The 25384-nt window shown below is 34.4% G+C and overlaps 3 protein-coding genes across 7 annotated transcripts; 1 reads left to right on the plus strand and 2 right to left on the minus strand.

Moving 5' to 3' along the window:
- Positions 1 to 313: 313 nt before the first annotated feature.
- On the minus strand, positions 314 to 1553 carry LOC136228609 (light-harvesting complex-like protein 3 isotype 1, chloroplastic). Its single transcript, XM_066017078.1, has 3 exons — positions 1258 to 1553; positions 844 to 981; positions 314 to 722 (listed from the first exon to the last, which is right to left on the minus strand). Exons 1-3 carry the CDS (start codon positions 1529 to 1531, stop codon positions 448 to 450), a joined length of 687 nt encoding a protein of 228 aa, XP_065873150.1. The 5' UTR covers positions 1532 to 1553; the 3' UTR covers positions 314 to 447.
- A 1464-nt stretch (positions 1554 to 3017) lies between these two features.
- Positions 3018 to 12335, plus strand: LOC136227194 (uncharacterized). 5 transcript variants are annotated; one of them, XM_066015875.1, is made up of 8 exons: positions 3018 to 3222; positions 5761 to 5865; positions 9619 to 10028; positions 10312 to 10450; positions 10537 to 10660; positions 10732 to 11022; positions 11468 to 11575; positions 11658 to 12335. In XM_066015875.1, exons 3-8 carry the CDS (start codon positions 9638 to 9640, stop codon positions 12183 to 12185), a joined length of 1581 nt encoding a protein of 526 aa, XP_065871947.1. In that variant the 5' UTR covers positions 3018 to 3222; positions 5761 to 5865; positions 9619 to 9637; the 3' UTR covers positions 12186 to 12335. The 5 variants fall into 5 exon arrangements, with proteins under 5 accessions (XP_065871947.1, XP_065871958.1, XP_065871952.1 ...); XM_066015886.1 differs by having other exon boundaries at positions 10315 to 10450; XM_066015880.1 differs by lacking the exon at positions 5761 to 5865.
- Positions 12336 to 18415: 6080 nt separating this feature from the next.
- Positions 18416 to 21838, minus strand: LOC136227229 (glutamate dehydrogenase 2). The gene is made up of 9 exons (XM_066015902.1): positions 21440 to 21838; positions 21221 to 21334; positions 20198 to 20419; positions 20004 to 20078; positions 19803 to 19919; positions 19443 to 19693; positions 19117 to 19192; positions 18945 to 19031; positions 18416 to 18841 (listed from the first exon to the last, which is right to left on the minus strand). Exons 1-9 carry the CDS (start codon positions 21545 to 21547, stop codon positions 18656 to 18658), a joined length of 1236 nt encoding a protein of 411 aa, XP_065871974.1. The 5' UTR covers positions 21548 to 21838; the 3' UTR covers positions 18416 to 18655.
- Positions 21839 to 25384: the final 3546 nt, after the last annotated feature.

Below are 25384 nucleotides of genomic sequence, written 5' to 3' on the forward strand. Positions count from 1 at the left end.
AGGCTATTTCCAACAAAATGAAACCTATAGGAATTCTTTCGATAATGACGAGCACAGATTTTAGGCCATCACAGACGGATTTTTCCATCACTGATCTTTCTTGTAGTGCCTTTTCTTTTCTTTCGTTACCATACTTAAAGATGGTAATTAAAGTATGCTTATTTCAATCATCTTTGTTTACGATTTCCTAATGGAGGTTAGATATTAACTGAAAGGTGCAGGTTATAGTTAAAAACAAAGTAACCATAGCATCTATCTTAACTGATTTGCGTTTCAAAATAATTATAAATAATTGTTTTTCAATCTTAACCGAAGCATTTTACAACCAAAAGAAGCTACCAAACATTTAATCTAAATTCTAATTAATACAACTCCATCAAACTTGGGAAGTTTTTAAGTTTTGAATTAGATTATGACACACTAATTGTACATTTGAAGAAGCTTCACCTAGTCTCCAGTTTTGTCTGAAGAAACAGAAGTGGATGTACTGTTAGGGTTGTGGTGTTCCCATGATGATTGCCATTGCTTGTCATAAGAGGTTGCTTCATCAGCCAGATTTTTCAGATTCATGAAATCTTCTTTTCTCCTAAACACTACAATGCCAATAACCGTCGCAAAAAGTCCAACTTTGCAAACAAAATTACCAGTTTGTCCAACCATGTCAAGCCCTGTCAATGCATCCACACAATATGACATGAAGAACCCCACCATTGCAGCTCTACCTGTACCCAACCAATCCAACTGTTGGAAAATCGTTTGCTAATACATCTAATTCCGTTCTGAAATTGTATTTTTTACTGTTCGAAATAAAGTTTTTACAGTTTTTTATAACAAATTACATACCGTTGAGTAGCTCAGCCTGCGGGAGATAGGACTTTTTCATCCATGCCCACCAAGGTATGATGGAACTCCTAAAAAGCACTGGTTCTTCATTTGTACATGCTTCTGGATACAATTCCAGAAATTTTCTCCTCTTTGCTTCTGTAATATAGATTACAGAGATAATCAGCAGTGTTCACATTCATCCTAACTATCAAAATTTGGTCATTTACTATTACTTCTAATCAAATACTACATGATTATTTATAATCAAAAAACGTTGTTGCATATGAGAAAAGAGGTATTTTATTAAATTACTGGCCATTGGATGGTCTGACCATGTTACATCGTTCAGTGTGTTTATTTGATATAGAATTATATATGTTATAACGGATAAATAGGTGTATTAACCCGAATTTACAAGAATAAAGAACTGACCCGCTTCGATGAGACTGTCCCAGTTAATCTTCCCAGCCTTGACAAACATATTTAGATCCCAAGTGCCCTTCTTCCAACGTTCATCAATAAATCTTTCCGTAAGAATAGGAGACACGTGTTGCTCATCTGTTGGGCCGTCAACATTGAGGGTGGCAACACGGGTCACCTGCTTTGAACCCACACGAGAACGACGACGTTTGGGTTGAGCCTCTTGTTTCTTGCAATAACTGTAGGCACGTTGCAGCGAAGAAGCAGAAATGGAAATGGAAGCCATTGATGATTTTGAAGGATACTTCTTTTTTAGTTTTGGTGATAATGAATGGGAAGATAGATAGATAGGAGTAAAAAAGAAAGAAAGATACCAAATATTTGCCCATGCTGTATAATAAATAATGTTATCCTACCTTTACTCCCCCCTATTTTTGGTATGTCAGAATTTTATTTTATTTTTAACTATATAGTTTGAAGAAACTCTGGAAAAACATTAACATTGAATTAATTTGATGAAATAAGTCATGATCTTGCACATTCTGTACATTAAAGATGGGATTTATTTCATTTAATGCCCTACATGAATGATGAAGTGAATAAACTTTTTAACAAATATCATGTGAAAGTAATGATGGGAATTCACCACAACAAAAATAAATTTTAGTTGGTGAGGTAGACAAACTAGTAACCAAAATACTCTATAATCGAAAGATAGAAGTTTAAAAGTACCCACAGAGTTGTAATGAACTAATTTTTGAAAAACACATTCTAAAATTAAGGATGGTGTCCTATATTTTGAATCCTCGTAAAAAAAAAAAAAAAGCTACCAATACTAACAAGGGAAATTTGGCTAAAATCCTCCTAAAAGATTTAAGGGTGAGTATAAATATATTCATGTAGATCAATTAGGTTGTTCAATGTACCAGGAGATAATCTTGTGTATTGTTCTAAAAATCAATCCAAATGACCGTCTAGACGAAGATTTTTAAAACATCATCCTGATTTTCTCAAGTCGAACGGTGTAAATCGGTTTATCGATTTTTGGCCGCCTAAATGACCCCACAAGGCTCTAAACTGGTCCTTGAATTTTTTATGAATTTTTTTAATTTTAAATAAAGTATTATATAACCAAAATTAAAAAAAAACTAAAACTATTAGATATTATTTTTAATGATATTAATATTTTTTCATTGACACATTTTTATTTTATCAGGACATTAATTTAATAAATATTAAATATATATGCTATTCTATCTTAACTATTTTATAAAATTATTACTTTTACATATTGCAATTTATATTTTAATTGTATTTATATAATACTTTATTAAATTAAAAAATAAAAAAAAAATATAAATCCGATTAATCTCACTATAAGAAAAACGGTAATTAGCAACCAATATTTGAAATCATATTAAAATCGGTTGCAATATTGCAACTTGTTTGGTTGCAAAGCAATGTGATTGGTTGTAAAGATGAAGATTAAATTTGTGAAATTCTTTTGAAACTAATAGATGGTTGCAAAGTTATGTTGGTTGGAAAAATTGCAACTAGATTGGTTTGAAAATATATTTACTAGTTGCAATTATTGGGCCAAATATTGGCGCCAATATTGCCGCCAATTTAATAGTCAAATATATATTGATTAAGTAAAAAAATTAAAAATTAAAAATTAAATTACAATAATGCCCTTAATCTTCACCGTTCATTTTAATTGCTTGTTTTGATCAATTGCCATCTGTCTTGGCTTTTTCCCCTAAACTGTGCAGCGGAACGTTCGAACTACTAAACTCACGCTTTCCACTGAAATCAAAACCCATTTCCCCTTCCACGCTCAAAATGGTGTTCCTTCCATTTGCTTAATCGTCTAGGTTTCTTTAATTTCAACTGCTAGAAAATGGAAATCTGCAACAAGGGTTTGGTGTACGCTGTAAATTGCTAAAGCAAGACAAAAAACCATTCAAGGTGTACAATGTAAGTTCCTTCGATTTCCAGTACTAACTTTATGTGTTTAATGTGGTTTATCAGATTCTAGAAAAACCTGTAACATGAAGCGTGTTATTTTAGCGTTTGTAACATTTTAGGGTTAGTACAGTGAAGTTGAACAGAGGGGTTTTCTCTATCATCCTTAATAACATCATTTGCTTTCCTTTTTTTCCTGACATTGTCATCCTTTGTGAATATATGACATACTCAAACCCATAATCCCACTAAGTCTCCCTATGTGCTTCAACTATGTGAAGTTTCTACTATTTTCGAGCAATTAAAGTGTAATAAAATTTGTGTATTATCCAAATATTGACTAGCAGTTACATCACATGTTAAATAATTTGTCTGTAAACACATTTACCTAGTTGGCATCTGAAGGTATTGAAGTAGTTGAGGTATAGATTGGAGGTGCCTGATGAAATCCAAGTCCAAACTATTTTCCCTGTTATTTGAAAAGTTGGCTAGCTTATTTAATCTTTGGGAATGAGTAAGGCTCTCATGATAGAAAGGAGATTCATGAGTCTCTATGAATATGTTGAAGGATAAAACCATTATTAGGAGGTTTTGTATGTTAGTTTTGAAGTTTGGTGGCTATAATGTTAGTTAAAGCAAAGTTCAGTGGCCATAGTGTAATTTAAATTTACCCCATGGTGTTGATTTTGGTGATCAAGCATGGCATTCTAAGATAAACTATCATTGCATTTCATGTTGCTCATCTTAAAAGTTATCAGCAGTTTCTAAGGTAGAACTCTTCAAATTACACAGAAGCTACTTTGAGATAGCGAGTAACTCAAAATAGTGCAGCATAATTACTCCTACAAATTGCTCACATGCTGCCTTTGATGCCAAACTGTACATGTACAATTATGACGAAATATATGCATCTGATCGTTTAAATTCAAATTGAAAATTTACTGCACCAATATTGCAAAACATCACAACAATCAGATCAGAAATGACTAGCCAAAACCGCTCAATCAAGCTTACCCTAATCTTGAAATGAACTAATAACTATACTAGTCTTGATACATTCGTAGCGAATCTGACATTAAACTTGAACCTTAAATATATCAGTCTCTCTAGTCTCTCTAATCTGACATTAAACTTGAACATAGTCCTTAGATTGGGAGACTGCAGAGATGATAATTAGGGAAGTGAAAGATAGATGTAGGAGTGAGCTAGATTTCCGGGTTTTCAACACTCTCATATTTGCTTGTTCTAAAAGGGGGAATATGAAGTTTGCTGCGAAATGGTTTTGAATGATGTTAGAATTCGGTGTTCGACCCAACATTGCTACCTTTGGTGTCCTAATGGGGCTTTACCAAAAGGGGTCAAATGTTGAGGAGACAGAGTTTGTGTTTGCTCAAATGAGGAGTTTCCGGATCATATGTAAATCAGCATACTCTGCGATGATTACCATCTATACCCGTTTGCGTTTGTACGAAAAAGCAGAAGGTTATCGGCTTAATGAGAGAGGATAAAGTGGTTATGAATCTAGGGAACTGGTTAGTTCTGCTCAATGCTTATAGTCAGAGAGGCCATTTAGGAGAAGCTGAGAAGGTGTTGGTTGCTATGCAAGAAGCCAAGTTTCCACCCAATGTTGTTGCATATAATACACTCATAACCGGATATGGAAAGTTATCAAACATGGTTGCTGCTCAACGTGTGTTTGTGGAAATCCTGAATGTTGGGTTACAGCCTAATGAAACAACTTATCATTCAATGATCGAAGGTTGGGGTCGAACTGATAATTATAAGGAGGCGGAATGGTATTATAAGGAGCTCAAGCAGTCAGGATTTAAGCCTAACTCGTCTAACTTGTACACTATGATAAACTTACAAGCTAAACATGGGGATGAAGAAGGTGCTATCAGAACCCTTGATGATATGCTAGAAATCCAGGATTTAAGCCTAACTCGTCTAACTTGTACACTATGATAAACTTAATTTTTGCCAAGGTGCTGTTTAACGAGGCAAGTCTAATAAGCCACTTCTTTGTGTCCATATTTGATATTTTAGCATGCAAAATAAAACACTCTTGCTTAGCCACAAAAACAAAAATATATTCGACTATAAGTTGCTCCAATTAGTGAAACAGCCTATTTGAGTCAGTAAATACATACCATGGCCTTTAGAATCAATTTGTCACATGAATACTTTTGTGTTTTATCAATATGAAAATTTCAATCAGATTTAGGAGATTGTGTTGCGTGATTATTCTCTATTTTGAATCCGGTTTATGCTCCTTTTGGTTTCTTTGGTAATCTTTGAATTTGGTTTATGCTACTTCTGGTTTGTTTCTAATCATTTCTTAAAACATCAGTTATTTTAAAAGGAGAGATAGCTTAGTTAGTAGTTAAATAATTAGAAAATGTACACTGAATAAGAAAAGTTAAAGAATCTAAATGGACCACTTTCACTCACTTTTCCCTATTATTTTCTTAGAAACTGCAACTCCTTCAGTTACATCACCTGATAAATATAGTTGTCTGTAAACACGTCTGAAAGTTGAATTGTTTGCAGAAAGATTGTTGGCAAGGATTGGTGGTGCCTGATGAAATCTAAGAGTACAAGGTCCACATTGTGTCCAAACAAGGTTGCTCTCACTGTGTAACATCAAATATAAAGGTATGCTAGGAGTTCCAAAATGTAATTTCACTAGATAACTTACAAAATTTTGAACCACATTAAAACTTAGCTCTCATATTTGAAAATTTGCCTAGCCTATTTAATATTTGGGAATGAGTAAGCCCCTTATGATAGAAAAGGAGATTTAGGGGAGTCTCTATGAATATGTTGAAGGATAAAACCATTGTTAAACGTTTTTGGAGTAGAAAAAGGGAGAAATGAGTTGCTAACTTAAAAAAGGTTAAGTTTTTGTTTTTAATTAAGTTGCTGGTATTAGTGAAACAAACCATTTGAGCTGGATAAATATATAACATGGCGTTTAGAATCACTTTGTCACATGAATACTTTTCTATTTTACCAATATGAAAAGTTCAATCAGATTTACGAGACTCTGTTGCCTGATTATTCTCTGTTTTGAATGTGGTTCATGCTCCTTTTGGTTTCTTTGGTAATCTTTGAATCTGGTTTATGCTACTTCTGGCCTTTAGAAAATATATAACAAACCATTTGAGTCGGATAAATATATACCATGGCTTTTAGAAAATGATAAATTGAATTTCAACTAAATGTCATGTCACAACTCTCTAAATTTTCTTAATGTTAATTAAAGCACATCAAGTTACGTATTTTGCATTATATTCCTAGCTTCATGCTGCATATATATACTTGGACTGTTAACTACTAATTTAAACATTTAATGCTTTTAATATTCAATATATGATATAGAATTAAATTAGATATGTTAAGATCTCATAAGCAGATTAAATGAGGTGGCATCATGGTCATGTTTGTGATGAGGGAGCAATGTGTCATCCATGTGATTCAGAAGCTTGGAAGAACTTCAACAATACGAATGAATCTTTTGCAGGCGAATCTCGTAATGTGAGATTAGGTTTGTGTACCGATGGATTTCAACCATTTGGACAATTTGGAAAACAATATTCATCTTGGCCAATCATTCTTACTCCATATAATTTACCTCCATGGATGTGCATGAAAGATAAGTTTATGTTCCTAACAGCCCTGGTTCCAGGACCAAACAATCTGAAGCATAATATAGATGTGTTTTTGCAACCTTTGATATACGAGCTGATGAATCTTTGGGAGAATTGAGTTGATGCTTATGATGTTTCTCTTAAACAAAACTTTACACTACGAGCTGCTTTAATATGGACTATCAGTGACTTCCCAACTTACTCAATGTTGTCTAGATGGAGTACGGCTGGAAAAAATGCATGCCCTTACTGTATGGAAAATTCAAACGCCTTTTCATTGCTAAACTGTCGAAAAACCTCATGGTTTGATAATCATCGTAAATTTTTATCCTTGAATCATACATACAGAAAGAACAGGGCAAAGTTCAGACTTAATTGTGTTGAGAGAAGGCCTCCTCCACCAATAAAGAGCGGTCAACAAGTGTTATCTGAGATAGAAGATTTAGGGTTGTTGAAAGTAACTGAACATGATTCTGAACGTGTGAACAAGCAAATTTGTGGCCTGAATTGTGGATGGAAGAAGAGAAGCATCTTTTGGGACCTTCCTTATTGGAAAACTAATATGGTCCGTCACAATCTTGACGTGATGCACATTGAGAAAAATGTATTCGAAAATGTGTTCAATACAATAATGAATATAGAAGGTAAGACAAAAGATAATGCTAAAGCTCGTGAAGATGTGTCTTTGTTTTGTAATAGGCCTGAACTTTTAAAGGATAACATCACTGGTAAATACCCAAAGGCTTGCTACACTTTAAGTCAGGCTCAAAAGAAAATAGTGTGTGCTTGGGTTAAGCAGTTGAAATTTCTAGATGGTTATGTCTCGAATTTGGGGAGATGTGTTGATGATAAAAAAGGCTAAGCTATTTGGCATGAAAATTCATGATTGTCATGTTTTCATGCAACGTTTGCTTCCCATCGCACTTCGTGAGATGCTTCCAAAAAATGTTTGGGAAGCTATAACAGAGTTGAGTTGTTTTTTCAAAAACTTAACAGCTCATGTGATCAAAGTTAATGATATGGCACATTTAGAAGAGGAGATCCCAATTATTCTTTGCAAATTGGAAATGATATTCCCACCAGGATTCTTCGACTCAATGGAGCATCTTCCAATTCATTTGCCTTATGAAGCTAGAGTTGCTGGTCCAGTTCAATATCGATGGATGTATCCATTCGAAAGGTACTATAATTCATTCTATGATGAGTATCCTATTACTTGTTTCATTCTCTAATTTCATTCTCGATTTCATTAATGTGTAGATATCTAGGACACTTGAAAAAAAGTGTAAAAAACAAAGCACGTGTTGAAGGTTCAATATGCAATGCATACTTAGTAGAAGAGTCATCCAACTTTTGTTCATACTATTTTGAGCCGCAAGTCTATACTCGACATCGCAAAGTTCCTCGAAATGATGATGGAGGTGATACTAATGATGCAGATAAGTCAAATTTGATGATATTCTCTTATAACGGTCGCTATAGTGGACTTGCAAGATCAAGATGGTTGGATGAAAAGGAGCACGCTTCAATTCACTCTTACATCTTGTTGAATTGTCCACAAGTGACACCATATGTGGAGTAAGTTTCATACAATGTTAAATTTGCAATTTTATGGTGTTGGTAAATATTCATGTGTTGAATGATCAACTATACTAGGTTATATAAGGAACATTTGCAAGATTTACAGCCCGATGCCAATAATGCAACAATTGAGTCAGATATGGAAAAACATTTTCCCAAATGGTTCTCAAATTTTGTAAGTTGCAGTAACTTGCTAATAATTGATATAGTGTATATATCAATAAGTTATTGTTTATTGATTAAATTTTCATTTCTTTCATTAGAGCCAACATAATGCCATTGAGAACCAATGTGTTGCCAATTTGGCTCTTAAACCGTCTCGGATGGTAATGTCATTCAATGTGTATTTTGTGAATGGTTATAGATTCCATACAACAACACATAGCGGTGACCGATCAACTTCGAACAATGCAGTTTGTGTCTTTGGAGAGGGTTTCAAATATTATGGTGTAATCAACGAGATAATAGAAGTTTCTTACTCTGGTTTTCCGATTCAAAAAACGGTGTTGTTCAAATGCAAATGGTATGATCCTACACCAAATGTCGGCATTCGGATCCATGATCGATACAACATTGTTGAAGTCAATACGAAGCGAATGTTTAATAAATATGAGCCATTCATTTTGGCTTTGCAAGCAACACAAGTTTATTTCGTTCCTTATCCTTCAATGAGGCGCGATAAGGTTGACTGGGTTGTTGCATGCACAGTTAAACCTAGAGGGGTCTTTAACATACCTGAGAATAAGGTTGCTTCAAACGATGATGCATTTCAAGAAGATGAGGCTCAATTAATTGAGGTTGAAGTATCGCTTGAAGATGACATTCCTTTAAACAATCTTGTTAATGATCCTTATTTTGAGTTGCCAAAAGAAGAAACCGATGAAGACGAGTTGTCATTTCTGAATCCGAGAATGAGGCTAAACTTAGCGATAATTCAGATGATGATATAAATCTTAGCGATGATGATAGTGATTAATTTACAATGAAATTCAGATTGTTATGTTTGGTGTTGATTTTAGAAGACTATAATTTGATTAGTATGAGTTGTATTTAATTTCCAATATGTTATTTTTGTAAACTAGCTGCTAATCCAGACTCTTATTTATGTTCTTCAATTGGGTTTTATGGTATTTTTTTATGATTCTTATCTTTTTATGCTGATTGTTTCTTGTATTAGTTTGTAATTACTTTATAGGATGGCTTCAGATGGAGGTCAAGATGGAGCTGGTGATAAGCGCACGCCAACTGATAGGAACAAGGGTAAGCAACCTATAAAGAGATTCATACGTGGCACCATACCTCCTTACCTACAAAACTTGTGTATGCTTTCATCATCTTCACTTGCACGGGCGACATCACCTTCACTTGTACAAGAGGCATCGCCTTCACTTGTACAAGAGTCATCTCCTTCACTTGTACAAGAGTCATCTCCTTCACATGTACAAGAGTCATCACCTTCTTCAATGCCTTCATCCATGAATCAGACACGACCTTTAGCTACACAAGAGCCTGCTACACCGCCCACTTCATTGCGTGGACCACTTGCATTGCCTACTGATCCATCACAATCTCATCCAAGTATAGGAGGTACGTATTATACCACTTATTATGTTTATGTGATGTCCATTTTTTCATTTACCTATTGTTGGCTGCTCTAGTTTAGAAAAGTGTGAAGTTTCGGTGCTCATATGATATACTGATTGATCTAGTTCAGAAACTTGTGAGTTTTTGCTATTCATATGATATACCAATTGATCTAGTTATTTTCATTGACTTTTCTAATACTAATGGAAGCAGACAGATACAAAAATGAAAAAATGCAGCAAACAATTGTTAAGTTGTCTAAGTTTCACAATGTCTTTCTTTTCAGCAGGTTCTAATATTGCTAGTGGTTCCACTCAGTCTTCAACTACAACACCCCGAAACTATGGACCACGAAGGAATATAAGATCCAATGTGCCTAAAGATGCTAATGACAAATTTGTCATTGTCCTTTCAGTGGATAACATGTAAATATGTATCGTGTAGATAAAATAATAGTTTAAAGACATGTATTCGTTTATGAATTGACACTTTTTATTAATATGTCATGCAGGATTATTGATAATCATGTTGCATCAGTGATTACAAGTATATTTCAAGAATATCCACAACCGGTCGCATATAATGCTGGGATGATTCCAACTGCCATTTTGGACAAGTATTTCGAAGAGTTTCGGGTATTCAAATTTATCTAACTTTGTTTCAACTTGAAAAATAGATTGCTCATCCATTCTTTAAATTTCTGCAGAAACGGTGTGTTTGGGACTTTTCCAAACATTTTGATGACACAATGAAGAAGGCGTTTATTAACAAACTCAAAGAACGCTACAAGGGAATAATGTCTACGATAAGAACAAGAGGAAAAAGGCCTATTTGGTGCCCCGAAGAAGTATGGGAGCCATGGACTCGGATGTGGGAATCTACCGACTTTAAAAGAAAAAGAGAGATTGCAAAAAAAATAAGGGTGGGAGAAGATGGTGTGGCAAAAAGAAACCATAATGGAGGTTCAAGTGCTCATGCGAAATCTGTACAAAAATTGGTAAGCATCTATACATAGCATGTGAAATTTTGATATTAATTTGTGTCTATCTCCGTCTCCTATAATATGAATAACTCATAAACCATTTTAGAATTCTTTTTGCTGTTCCTTTTACTTATAATTATTTGTAGTGTGAATTTTGCTGCTTACAAGTGTTGAAATTCTAATAATTTGTGTCCATCTCCATCTCCTATAACATGAATAATTATAATGTTTTTTGCTGTTCCATTTTCTTTAACATTAATTTGTGTCTATCTCCATCTCTTATAATATGAATATCTCTTCTTGTTGAATCAATCTGATGTTCCTTTTTTTTTCTCTCTAACATAGCACAATGTTATTATTTAATATCAATCTGTTATCTCTTCTTTTCTCTAACATTACCCTCAAATTTATTGTCTCATCTTATCTCTAACAGTGCACTCAAAATATATACTTGTGACAGGAAAAGGACTTAGGTAGGTCTATTACTCCCGACCAATTCTTTATATGGGCGCACACACACGATCATGATGGAGTTACATTCGTCAATGATCGATGTAGAGAGATTCAGGTAATAACTCATCATGCTAAATATTAAGAGCATGTGCAAAAGAATTTATTCATTTAATTTTTTTGTTTAATATTAAATGTAGGAAGAGTATGAGAGCAATATTGAACAACAACAGACTGAACATATTCCTTCTGAACTTGAGGCAGCTGGTGAAGCTATTGATGAGATACAAGCATTTTATGTGGCTTGTGGAGGAGTTAACAGGGATGGAGCTATTTATGGACTAGGTTCAGCAGCTTCTCATTATTATCGGGACCGCATGTCGCATCCTAGAAATGCAAGAGCTGCTTCATCTTCATGTCCTAATGTTAATGGTGCATCTAGCTCACATGGTAATACACAAGCGAGTCTTCACTCTATCCAGGAGCGACTTGATGGTTTCAATACAGAGAGGACTGATTTCATAGTGCACCTAGAGAGGATTAATGAACGCCAACAACGGGCAGATGAACGACAGCAAAGGATGGATCAAACGCTTCAAAATTTACATTTGCGTGTTGATGTCGATGAGGTTAACCAGCTTAGATATTGGATTCTATGTCTTGGAATATTTCTTTTTGGTAGTTTTTTGAAAGGTGGTGCATATAGAATCCAAGACCTCCCACCTTAATTTGACATTGGAGGTGTACCAAGCTATATATGCTTATTTTGGTACTTACATTACTGTTATGTAATTTTGGTACTTGACTAGTTTAGCTTTAACTTTAGTTTAGCTTATGTATAACTTTAATTATTATTTATAAATATATATTTTGTCAAATTAGTTTATATTATTTGTTTTATTATGGAATTTGTGGAATGATTATATAATAGTTATATTTAGTAATTGTAATAATAATTTACAGGAAGAAATTTTTTTGCAGCAGCTAGACAAAAATTTACCGACGGAAAAGATCGTCAGTAATCCGATAGTATAATGTTTGTTGATGAAGCTAGCTTTCAACTTTCGTCGGAAACTTCGTCAGAAATATTGTCGGCGAATTTTGCAACCAGATTCTTTGCAACCTAAATCTAGTCTCTAAAAACATTTGGTACAGAACTTTGAAATTGGATATTGAAACCAAATAGTGGTTGCAAAATCGGTTTGTAACATTGCCACCAACTTAACAACCGATTTGTTGGTTGCAAAATTTGCTACCATAAAGCTAGATTTGGTTTCAAAAAAAACAGCAACCTAGTAATTAGCAACCGATTCATTTTGGTTGCTAAAAACACAATATCAGTTGCAAACACGTCTTAGAGACCGATTTAGCAACCAACTTTTCGGTTGCTAATTACTGCTTTTCTTGTAGTGTCTCCAATAGTGCTATCTGTCCGACTAGTGCCAAACGTTTTTTACAACTTTAATCTTGTGATAGCAACAATATTAGACAAAAGATGGAAAACACTTAAAGACTAGCCAATGTGAGGTGTTCACACTAATTTAGAAAATGGTCTAATTTAGTTCCAAGCATTTCCAAATTATTTAATGGCTTTGAGCAATAAAACTTTGGGAAATTCGTTATACAATCTTTTAAAATGGATGGAATGAAATCTCAGGCCAAGTATTTAGCGTATCATATTAGGATACTGTTTAGATTTATAAACACAACTAATCCAATTGTGAGGGAAATTTCAAAACTAACAAAATTGTCTGAAGAAAGGTTAGATAACTATCAACAATTTCACAGAAAAGAAAAAACCATGTAAATTAAATTGGCTAAAAATTTGAGTTCTAACCTAACCAACTGAGAAATCTAGAACAAAAATTACAATTCTCACGCACCCAAAGTTAAAACTAAAATTTGATCTTTACCTAGGGAATTTGTCTAGGTTGTGTAGATCCAGTCCATGTAAGACTGCATTCGGAGTGCAAGCCCGTGGTGAATTATGGATGCATCATCTATTTGGGTTTCCATATTTGTAAACTCTTAAACTGATTACACGTTACTTACATTATATAATAGTTCAGAGAGAATGTGTGCATATTGTAAGACCCATGTATGACTATCAAGGCCGGCCATAACACAGAAGAACTAATAGGAAACGAACCCAAATGGATATGATAATGTGTATTTGATTTGATAAAATAAGCAATACAATAGAAACGGAGAACAGTAAACGATAAATGAATCTGAGGAGCAACCTACAGACCCATCTCTGATCCAAAGATGCAGAGCCTCTGCTCAAAGGCAGCCAAACACAAATTAACCAAAATATTCAATTCCTAAAACATAACAACTAATCCCTACTTATACTCAACCTATTACCCAAACTACCCTCCAGCTCATCTTCCCAAATAACCAACCTCTGCCAAACAGCTCATTCCCTATAGAAACCAGAGCAAGCCTTGGCCTACTGTGCAGCACCATAGTTGAAGTAATTGTGAACAGAACATCAATAACACCCAATAATATTCTGATAAAAAATGAATCATCCACATCATTAACCATAAGACAATTTCTCTCGTCAGCAATATGTTCATCAATGAAGATGAAAATACCCAATTTGGAATGAGTGAGAATCCAGAATCATTCCTCCCTGATCCAAAATACGCAATATCGTTACGGGTTTGGTGGGTCTGACCTGTGTCAAAAAAAATTGGTGTTGAAGCTCTGATGAAAACGTCAGTGATAGTCACATGTGGAGCGCGATATCGTGTTTGTTCGACTTCATCGTCTCTCTTTGTCGAAGTCGCAACCGCTGGCGATTGAGTTTTACTGGTTGGGTTCCCCACTGCATATGGATAGACTTCACTATGTGTCGAAACATCAACAACATGTGGGTGGGTCATGTTAGGTTCACTGATGTTAATTTTGCTCTGTTTTGTCAAACTGAAAACAAAGGGAGACTGATTTGTGGGAATGATAATAGGAATAATGTGTCCTTTGGGCTCTAATTGCTGCAATCGGTGGTCTTGGCATGTAGTACTAAAAAGTGAGATCCATTTAATCAACAAAACAAGAGTGATTTGGAAAGCGGTGGTGGAAAGGAAATAGAAAGCGGTGGAGAAGTAATAAAAAGGAGAAGGAAATTGCATAGTGGTATCTGACTGAACTTGATTTACTAACCTACTACCAAAGTAGAATTCCATGTGTTTGTATTTTTCCCATCGCCATCTTAAATAATGGAGGATATCAGAACCTCAATTAGCCTCTTGACCCGTATCCACAAATACTGAAACCCACGGATCCTTAGTAATGAAAAAAACATCACTAGTGGTCTCCCTGTTTAGAGTTACTGAAAACGATGAACCGCTTCCCCAGGGCAACACTAACTTCAGCAAACATTTTTCTACCAAACAGAAATCCAATGGTGGCTTATGGATGCGAATTTCATTTTCAGGCCGATCTAACCCGTTTGGAAAAATCTGCACAGAAAGATTGGCTGGTATCACATGTTCGATTTCGTGCACGGTTGTTTTATCGGCCTTCTCTACCCCGTCTCTTTGCTGTGGCGAAGAATATTTCCCTTGTGAGAGGAGATCCCTTGAAACCTCTACGGGATGACCGTCAGATGTGAGAACAACAATGGATGGACAGGAATTTGCGTCGACAAGGATTGCCTTCCCCTGATGTTTCATCCCATCACCTTCATCTTCCCCATACTGAGATTCTCAATCCATAACTTCAACCCGATCAATTTCTACTTCTCTTTCCTCTTGTTCCTCATTAGGAGCTTCTGAACTTCCAAATCTTACCATAAAAAAACTCCTTAAATGCAGACCAGGTGAAATACGGGAGGAGTTCATAGAGAAGGCTGAACCTGTATTTACCAGAAGCCTCTATACACTTCTGAACTACAGAGAATCGTTGATTCGACGGCGTTCTATTGAAGCTAAAGTAGGTTTCAATTCGATGTAACCACTCCTCTGGATCTTTGCCGGAGAAGATAGGAGGCTCCATCAGGTCTCGTAACATCTTTGTCATCTCTCTCAAATCTTCACTCATTTTCTCACAGTTCCTCAAAAATGGATTAGATTCTCCTAAGGTTGCCATGGCGCTGTCGTCGGATCCGGCAAGTCGGACCAATTAATAGGAAACGAACCCAAATGGATATGATAATGTGTATTTGATTTGATAAAATAAGCAATACAATAGAAACGGAGAACAGTAAACGATAAATGAATCTGAGGAACAACCTACAGACCCCTCTCTGATCCAAAGATGCAGAGCCTCTGCTCAAAGGCAGCCAAACACAAATTAACCAAAATATTTCAATGCCTAAAACATAACAACTAATCCCTACTTATACTCAACCTATTACCCAAACTATCCTCCAGCTCATCTTCCCAAATAACCAACCTCTGCCAAACAGCTCATTCCCTACAGCTCACCCCTTCCACAACATTCCTACTATTGGCTAGACCGTTCTCTATCAAGAACCTTCAACCATACCAATACGATGTTGAGCGTAGAAATAAGCTAAAGCAAGTTGCAGAAGCTAAGTGGACCTCTGTTCATATTAAGGTATAAGTTGTATATTGGTAATGGAAGCATATCATATATGTTTATATGACCAATGATTTTGCCTCACCATGATTGCTTTCATTTAGTGTTGGTAAGGATCCAGTAATATAATTGTTAGATATTATTATTAATCAACTTAATTTTTTTTAACCTTACTCAAATTCTAAATAAAATTTTCTTCAATATAATTTGAAAATTTGTACGTATGATAACATTAGAAAAATATAATACTAATCCAATTATTATGTATTATTTTCTCCCAATGCTTAATTCTTCAAGATTCGGATTGTACTCTTCTAAACTATAAAATAAGTAATTATAAGTTCAAGAATGTTAAAATATTAAAAGGTATATATATGGAAAAACTATAGAATATATTTTTTGAAAATTCTCACTCTAGAGGTTGTGCTTAGTAGGTTGTGACGTTCGTCTTTAACTTTATCTTCCTTTTTGTAGACTCCGAAACTCCAAAGTTCCTTTAGATCCCTGAGGAGGGCTAAATGGAACCCCCTTAGAATGTGAGAGATGTCTCTGTTCCTACTTCATCCCCGTCTCTAGGGTTTTGTTTTTCCTACCCCATGGGAAAAGTTTACAGGGTTTACCCGTTTCCATTGGACAAATCTCCTACTAAAATGAGGAATCTTTATCCCAATTGCAACTCTAAAACTAGTTGATATGACATATTTAACCGATAGTAGCATTTTATATATATATTAGTGTTAGGTCATTATTAAGTACTTTTATGTGCGAAAATGTTAGGTATAACGTGTAAAATAGAATAAAAATTTGGTTACTATAGATGTCATTTACCCAAACATCCCCATATAATTTTTTTTAAAAAAATAATACTACCTTGCAAATTAAATTTGTAAATAGCATCAATTAAGTCATTAATCCCATTAAAAAAAAGTACATTTCATGAAGTGACATTTTTTTTCATAAGGGTTACATCTCACCAATAATTAAAATGAGGGAACAAATTTATTTAAAGAAATCAAAGTTGAGGTGCCTTCTATGGTTACTTTGTTTTTGACAAAGTACCATTACTTGGTGTGTTTTCACCATTGAATGATGGATTAGAAAATTAATCCAATGGTGAAAACACACAAAATAAGGTTTACTTTGTTAAAAACAAAGTAAGCATAACCTTTACCCAAAGTTGAAGAGTCAAAACTAAAAAATGAAATGTTACAAAGTACTAAAATCTAGGGAAATTTACACAGAAATTCACTTTTGAAAAACTATTTACAATTATATCAAATCATAATTTTGAAGTATATTAAACTATTAAAATCATTATTTTTAAGGATCAAACTTTATAAATTATGGGTCTAGAATATTGTCAAAAGTTTGGAATTTATGAATTGGGGTTTAAACTTTTTAAATTAGATGTAAAAGCATATTTTATTTGGTATATATAGAAAAAAAAATGACATATTGAGAATTAAATTTGATAATATGATTTAGTTGTAAATTTGCAATCAATTGTAATATTCATGGAAAGAACCCTAAAACCTATTTATGAATTTGATGGATGTACACCTAAAAATTAGAGAAATTTACATGGAATTACAAGTTTTAAAAGGTATTTAGAATTAAATCAGCCTTATTTTTTAATTTTATCAATTGAAAAAATCTTCTTTTCATTTTGTCAAATCCTAACACCCACGTTTTTATCTGATGTAGAAAATAAGTAACTGTTTTTTTTTTAAATAAAAAGAATCAGTAACTGTTTGATATTTGTAAAATAAATTTTGATGTTTTTGATATATTAAGAATTAGTTTATCAATATTGATTAAATGCTAATATTATTAGTATATATAACTTTTATGTAAAGAACTCTAAAAAATTATCATTCGATCATTCTAAGCCCATCTAAGCCCAACTTGGAGTAACTCTTCGAGTCGAGCTTCTCATACTTGGCTTGGTAAAAAATAGACACTCAACAACATTATGTTTGAGTTTGATTCTTTAAAAAAAAAAAAAAAAATTGATCATGAGCTACTAGATAATTATATTTATAAATTTTATTCGTAAATAATTCATTAATTATGTTTATAAGTTACATAGTTTTGAAATCTATAAAACTAAAGTTTCACCCAAAAACTCTTTGTAGAAGTAATATTTTTTTTTTTTTATCAAGTAGAAGTAATATTTTTAACTTGCTCACGAGCCTGTTCATAAACATTATAATCGAGCTTGTTTGTGATTTTATTCATGAACCTATAACCAAATCTGCTTGTAAACTTTTAAATGAGTTTCACCGTGCTCAAAATCGGCTCTTTTATAAATGGAGTTCGAGCTTTTATCGAGCCGAACGCTGAGTCAGGCTCATTTACAGCCCCGCCCTTATTGGAAAAATAAAAACAAGTAGATAAAATTGCCTGCTGATTAAACTAATAAATGGTTCCAGTTGAATTCAAATAAAGTATCAATAAGCTATTCGATGTCTATATCAAAATCAATAACTGTAGCAACAGCAACCAACAATTTTCTAGATGCTGTTGTGACACAAATGTAACCTTATGATACTGAAAAATGAGTTGAAGTTTAGGAACAATAATTTCTCAAGTAAGCTCCCCAGCTGTTACAAAGGATAAATTGAAGGGGATAAACAAAAGTAAACTCAACTTATGCTTCCCATCCTCTTAATAGAGTAGCACGAGCAACTCGGTTTACGCCAAGAGTAAAAGCACCCATCCGGAGATTGCAATCATGCGTCTTGCACATGTTCTTGATGTTATGGAAGGCTCGAGTCATGTATCTCTGAAGCTCCTTATTCACCTGATCTTCTTCCCACATAAAACCTTGAATGTTCTGCAAATTTGTAATATTTTTCAAACATGTTCAACACAAACTGAAAACAGAACACTACAAGCAATACGTTTCGAAATATCCTTTCTGTTGCTGATATATTTACCTGAACCCACTCGAAGTAGCTGACAGTCACTCCTCCAGCATTAGCATATATGTCAGGAAGTATTATAACTCCTTTCTTAGACAGAATCTGCAATATCAACTCCCGTAAATAAGAACCATGTATGATTTCCATCTTTCTAGTTGAAGCTGCAAAAGCAGAAGACTAATGTTACCTCATCTGCTTCAGGATCAGTAGGATGATTTGCTGCCTCCACGATGAACTTAGCCTTCACATGTGCAGCATTTTCCCTTTGGAAGACAAGGTAGAAATTGGGTGAAATTTTAGTTCAGTTAATCAATTTTAAAAAATTACAATGCACAGCTAATGCTTTTAGATCCTTTTAAAAGTTTGGATGAAAAACATCTTTGAGAAAACACATGCCCATTCAAGTATCAATCTGTTAATTAAGGAAATAAATGATTATGACATAAAGACATAGAATAACACTTTGCTCGGAACCAGAATACTAGGGAAAAGTTTATTGGTGGAAGGACGAACCTGTTCAGAACTCCACCGAGAGCACATGGAATGAGGACATCACATTCATGTACCAGAAGTTCACTGGGATCCATAGGGTCTGCTCCATGGAAATTTGTCAAACTGCCTGTAGATTCTTTATGCTTAATCAATTCTGGTACATCAATTCCGTTTAGGTTCTTCAATGCTCCAGTAATGTCACTCACTGCTATAACCTTCCCACCTCTCTCATGTATAAGCCTTGAAGCCCATGACCCCACATTTCCAAAACCCTTCATGATAAGAAGAAAAAAAAAGATGTTCTTAATGGAGTCAAAATTTCTAGAAGAATGTTACTAAATTGGCATCAAACTCAGAAATGTAATATGGTTTCATGGTTACCTGAATAACAAATGTCAAACCCTCAATAGATTTCCCGTATTCAGCAAGCAAAGCTTCAGTAGCGAAAACGACACCACGACCAGTTGCAGCCTCCCTACCCAGTGATCCACCAAGATCCTAACACATCAAAAGAGTAAGAAACCAAGACTAATCAAAATTGTTTGAAAAACGAACTCAGAAATGGCAATGTGTAATACTTACAATAGGCTTTCCAGTCACAACAGCTGGAGAATGACCATGAAATTTCGAGTACTCATCCAATATCCATGCCATTGTCTGCTTTAAGATATTTTGGTTCCATGAGTACAGTTATATTTTATCATAAGAAATCGGATTGTAATCACAATTAAACGTATCAAAACATCCATATAAGATATCAATGGGGAAGATATTACCTGGGCATTAGTGCCCATATCTGGGGCAGGAACATCTGTATGAATGCCAATGAGATCATGGATCTTCTGGGTGAAGACACGAGTCAGACGTTCTAACTCACTTACACTTAAGTCCCTCGGACTGCAACCGATCCCTCCTTTTGCTCCACCATATGGTATGTCTGCTACAGCAGTCTTCCATGTCATTAGTTGAGCCAGGGCATTTACTTCATCAGGATCAACCTTTGAGGAAAAAATTCATGAAATACTTCAAAAATCAGTTCTATATTACACAAACCTAAAACAATCCAAGCAAAAAACAGCCACATTCCCTTCTTTTGTGAAGAATTGAAGACAAGATGTTTCTGAAACATTGTGGCCAAGAGGGAAAAGAGGGGCTGGAAACGACAAACGCAGAATGTTGACTCCACTAAAGCATTAAGCTGGATTTTGGGATCAATTCTCAGAGTAAATGTATTCAGGTTCTTCCATATTTCAAATGTGTGCGAAAAGAGATTAGTACAGTACAGAGTTTGAAAGAGAACACGTCCATAAGCAGAACAATTAAATGGTATTAAGGGCTTATTCTTCCCAAAAAATAATATTCCAATCAAACACAGCCAACAGCCATAAAATCATTCTGTGTCATGACATAAAAGAAAACGACAAAGAAAAAAAAAACCACTAATTCAGTCATTCAAGGACATCAATTGCAATTATATTTTCATATTTTAATCAGTATCTGGTAACAGAAGAGTAAATTTCTTTTTCATAAATAAATCCTTCGTTCAATCTCATTGAGACTAAATCTCACCGATCAAAGGTGCAGAATTTTTAAAACAGATTTCATATGTATGATCGTATGATCAATTCCTGATGCAAATAAGCATTGCAAGACCAGGCAAATGAAATCACTGAAAAAGCAATACAATTAACTTTCTAATTCAAATCATCATCTAAAGATGTAAAAACGCAAGTAAAACAGCAACGAGCACCATAGACAATAAATTTTCAACAAGCAGAAAAAAGCTAATCGAAAAATACCTCAGGATGGTATCTGATTCCTCCTTTCATGGGTCCACGAGCATTATCATGTTGAACTCTGAATCCAACGTATGACACCAGAGTTCCATCATCCTTGGGAATGGTGCACTCCACCTGATCAAAGCCAAAACCAGGATCAAGAACAGTAAAATCTAAAGCCAAAACTACACATCGACAACATATGAATTAAAAACTCGCAAAACTCAGCTATTCCGATACCTTGATCTCTCTGAAAGGGATCAAAAGACTCCTTTCAACTTTGGAGTCCAAGCCAAGAATCCTGGCGGCGTGGCGAAAATTACGATTCGTTGCTGCAAGAGCATTCATGGCTGCCTATAAAATCTATAAAACAGAAAATCCAGAAAGAGTTCACAGAAGAACTAAATGGATCAATAACAGAGGACGACGATAGATAGATATATAGATAGATATGTATATATAGGGCAAGAAAACAGAATGAGTATATGGGGGAGGTTAAAACTTATGGAGGTTAATAGTATTGAAGTGGGTGCAGATTGATTTATATGGATAAATCTCAATTTTTTTAGTGATGGAGAATTAGGAAAAAGGAAAAAAAGATGAACACTCGCAGAAGGAGGAGACAGACAGCTAAGGAAATTGGAAGGTGAGGTATATTTATTAATATATAGTAGTAGAATTAAGAGGTGAGGTTTTTTATTACTATTATTATTATTATTATTTTAATGTAAATCTTTTTCTGAGTAGGATTGGATAAAAGTTTAAAACCACTTTTTTTGACCTTGTGACTTAGCACCGTATTCGTCTCTTAAAATGTGGAATATTGGTTTAATAATTATTAATTTTTCATTATTTTCCGAATTATATATAAATTATTTAAATTATTAAATATTCTAGTGCCCTATAAAAAAACTAAAATATTGGACTAAAATTATATTTAGTAATTAATTACTAAATAATATATTTATGAGCACTTAACCATATTAAATAATATATTTATGAGTATTTAACGGGACTTTTGGTATTCTATTGGGATAGGGATAGAGATAAGGATAAAGGTTGAGATATAGACAAAGATAAATAGTTGGGATAAGGATAAAAAATATAATTCGAGAATTATTATTCAATGTTTGGTACGTGGGATAGGGATGGATATAAAATAATACATTTTACTATTTTAACCTTATTTAAACTACATAACATTAATTTGAGGGATAAGATGGACTTTTTCATCTTATTAAAATCGCAGGAGCTTATCCCACCTCCTTATACCACTCCCCTCCTGGGTATAGGATTTGAGGGATAAGAGACTTATGCCCTCATCTGTCTCACTCTTCTATCTCACAAACAAACGCGGGATAACTTATCTCGTGTTTTTTATCCCTATCCCACCTTCTATATCCCTCCTAACAAACACCCAGTAACCATATTAAATATAATAAAAAAACGATTATGCGGAAGTTTTGTTTGAACTGTCTGCGAACGAGATATATGTTAGCTGCGAGGAAGATAGTGATTCCCATTTAGTATCCATTTTGTCATTCCGATGTTGAGCATGACTTCCACTTATTTTGTCGTTTGTGTGTACGTCCAAGAGTGTTGGAACTACATGGGGGGATCAATATTGCCTTATTTAGCAAATATTGCCTTATTTAGCAACGAGTATTTAAACCTTTATGTTTTGCAGATTTGCACGTCATAATCGCAAGAGCTCTCCATGGCCATTGATGTAGCCTTGTGGTCTATCTGAGAACAACGAAACTGATCTGGGAGGATTGATTGTTGCAACCGACACATGCACTCTAAACAGCAGCTTGCTTTGCTGCAGAATGACGGATGATACAGAGGCAAGGTCTGAGTAGCAGTGGCAGACAGATTGTTGCATAGGTCTGCTGGTCGAAGTCTCCGAGTAGCTTCATTAAATGTAATGTCGATGGAGCTTTAAACCCGAGGCATTGAGTGGTATGGGTGTGGTTCTTAAGAGCTCGGATGGGTCATTTATGGCCTTCCACAATGAATTATTTGCGGTTAACATCGAACCGCGTATCATGGAGGCAATGGTGTTACGGGAGGCAATAAATTGGGTTATTAGGTCCAACTGTGTCAATGTTATTTATGAATGTGATGCTAAAGAAGTTGTAATGTGGCAAACTCGATCGAGCTCGATTGGTCAGATTTTGGATCTATTTTTCAGAATTGTAAATGTCTTTTAAGTAGCAGACACGATTTCCAAGTGTCTTTCTCTCCTAGGTTAGCGAACGGGCAGCACATGCACATGTCGTTGCACGACACGTCCGGTCCAATACTAGCCAATTGTCGTCTTTTTCGGCTCCCATTTGATTGCTTGATGCTCTTTGTAAGAATTCACTGGTTACGAGTTAATGCATTTTTTATTCTTCAAAAGAAATAAAAATATGATAAAGATTTATTGAACAATGAATTATTTACTCTAATAGTATTAACTAAGATTGATTTACTTAATATGAAGAAGGTTTAGTTAATATATAATTTTTTTATAAATAGGTTTAAAATATATATTCTTATAAATAAAAGAAGATTTCATTTTGGAAAACATTGGTAGTAGAATTAAGAGGTGAGGTTTTTTTTATTAAGAGCACTTAACCATATTAAATATAATAAAAACATATATTTATGAGCACTTAACCATATTAAATATAATAAAAACATTTTTTCAGAAGTTTAGTTCGAATTGCCTGCGAACGAGATATATGCTAGCTGCGAGGAAGATAGCAATTCCCATTTAGTGTCCATTTTGTCATTCTGATGTTGAACATTACTTCCATTTATTTTTCGTTTGTGTTTATACCCAAGAGTGTTGGAACTACATGGGGATCAATATTTTCTTATTTAGCAGCAAGTATTTAAACCTTTATGTTTTGCAGATTTGTGCGTCATAACCGCAAGAGTTCTCTACGGCCATTGATGTAGCCTTGTGGTCTATCTGGGGACAACGAAACAAACTGATCTGGGAGGATTGATTGTTGCAACCGACACATACACTCTAAACAACAGCTCACTTTGCTGCAGAATGGCGGATGATACAGAGGCAGGATCCGAGTAGCAGTGGTAGACAGATTGTTGCATAGGTCTGCTGGTTGAAGTCTCTGAGTAGCTTCATTAAATGTAATGTCGATGGAGCTTTAAACCCGGGCGAGACATTGAGTGGTATGTGTGCGGTTATTAGGAGCTCGGACGGGTCATGTATGGCCTTCCACAATGAATTATTTGCGGTTAGCATCGAACCACGTATCGTGGAGGCAATGGTGTTACGGGAGGCAATAAATTTTGAGTTATTAGGCTCAATTGTGTCAATGTTATTTATGAATGTGATGCTAAAGAAGTTGCAATGGAGCAAACTCGGTCAAGCTCGATTGGTCAGATTTTGGATCTATTATTCAGAATTGTAAATGTCTTTTAAGTAGCAGTCACGAGTTCTAAGTATCTTTTTCTCCTAGGTTAGCGAACGGGCAGCACATGCCGTGCATGACACGTCCAGTTCAATACTAACCAATTATCATCTTTTTCAGCTCCTATTTGATTGCTTAATACTCTTTGTAAGAATTCACTAGTTACGAGTTAATGCATTTTTTATTCTTCAAAAGAAATAGAAATATACTAAAGATATATAGAATAATGAATTATTTACTCTAATAGTATTAACTAAGATTGATTTATTTAATATGAAGATATACCTAACATTGGTTTAGTTAATATATAATTTTTCTATACTCACCAAAAATATATAATTTTTCTATAAATAGGTTTAAAATATATATTCTTACAAATAAAAGAAAATTTCCTTTTGGAAAGCACTGGTAGTAGTGGGCCACCTCGCCGGTCTCCCTTGCCCAATCATGATTTAATAGTTTAGTTTTTATTTGGTGCCCACTAAACTTGTAAAAGTACAGTAAAACCTCTATATAGGAATACGTTTGGGACCGGACAATTTGTATAACAATTGGGAGGTTATTCTTATATAGAGTTTGGAACCCAAAAAAAAAAAAATCACACTTAAAGTTTATAAATTTAACAACAATAAGAACTCTCTAATTTTTATTATTCAAAAAGTAATTATGCAACGTTGTTTGAAATTGGTTTATATACACAATGTACAATAGAATAGATTAATAAAACAAATTAATGTTTAGCATATCAAGTCTACGA

Source organism: Euphorbia lathyris, chromosome 1, assembly GCF_963576675.1.
Source record: "Euphorbia lathyris chromosome 1, ddEupLath1.1, whole genome shotgun sequence".
In the NCBI taxonomy this organism is placed as follows: Eukaryota; Viridiplantae; Streptophyta; class Magnoliopsida; order Malpighiales; family Euphorbiaceae; genus Euphorbia; species Euphorbia lathyris.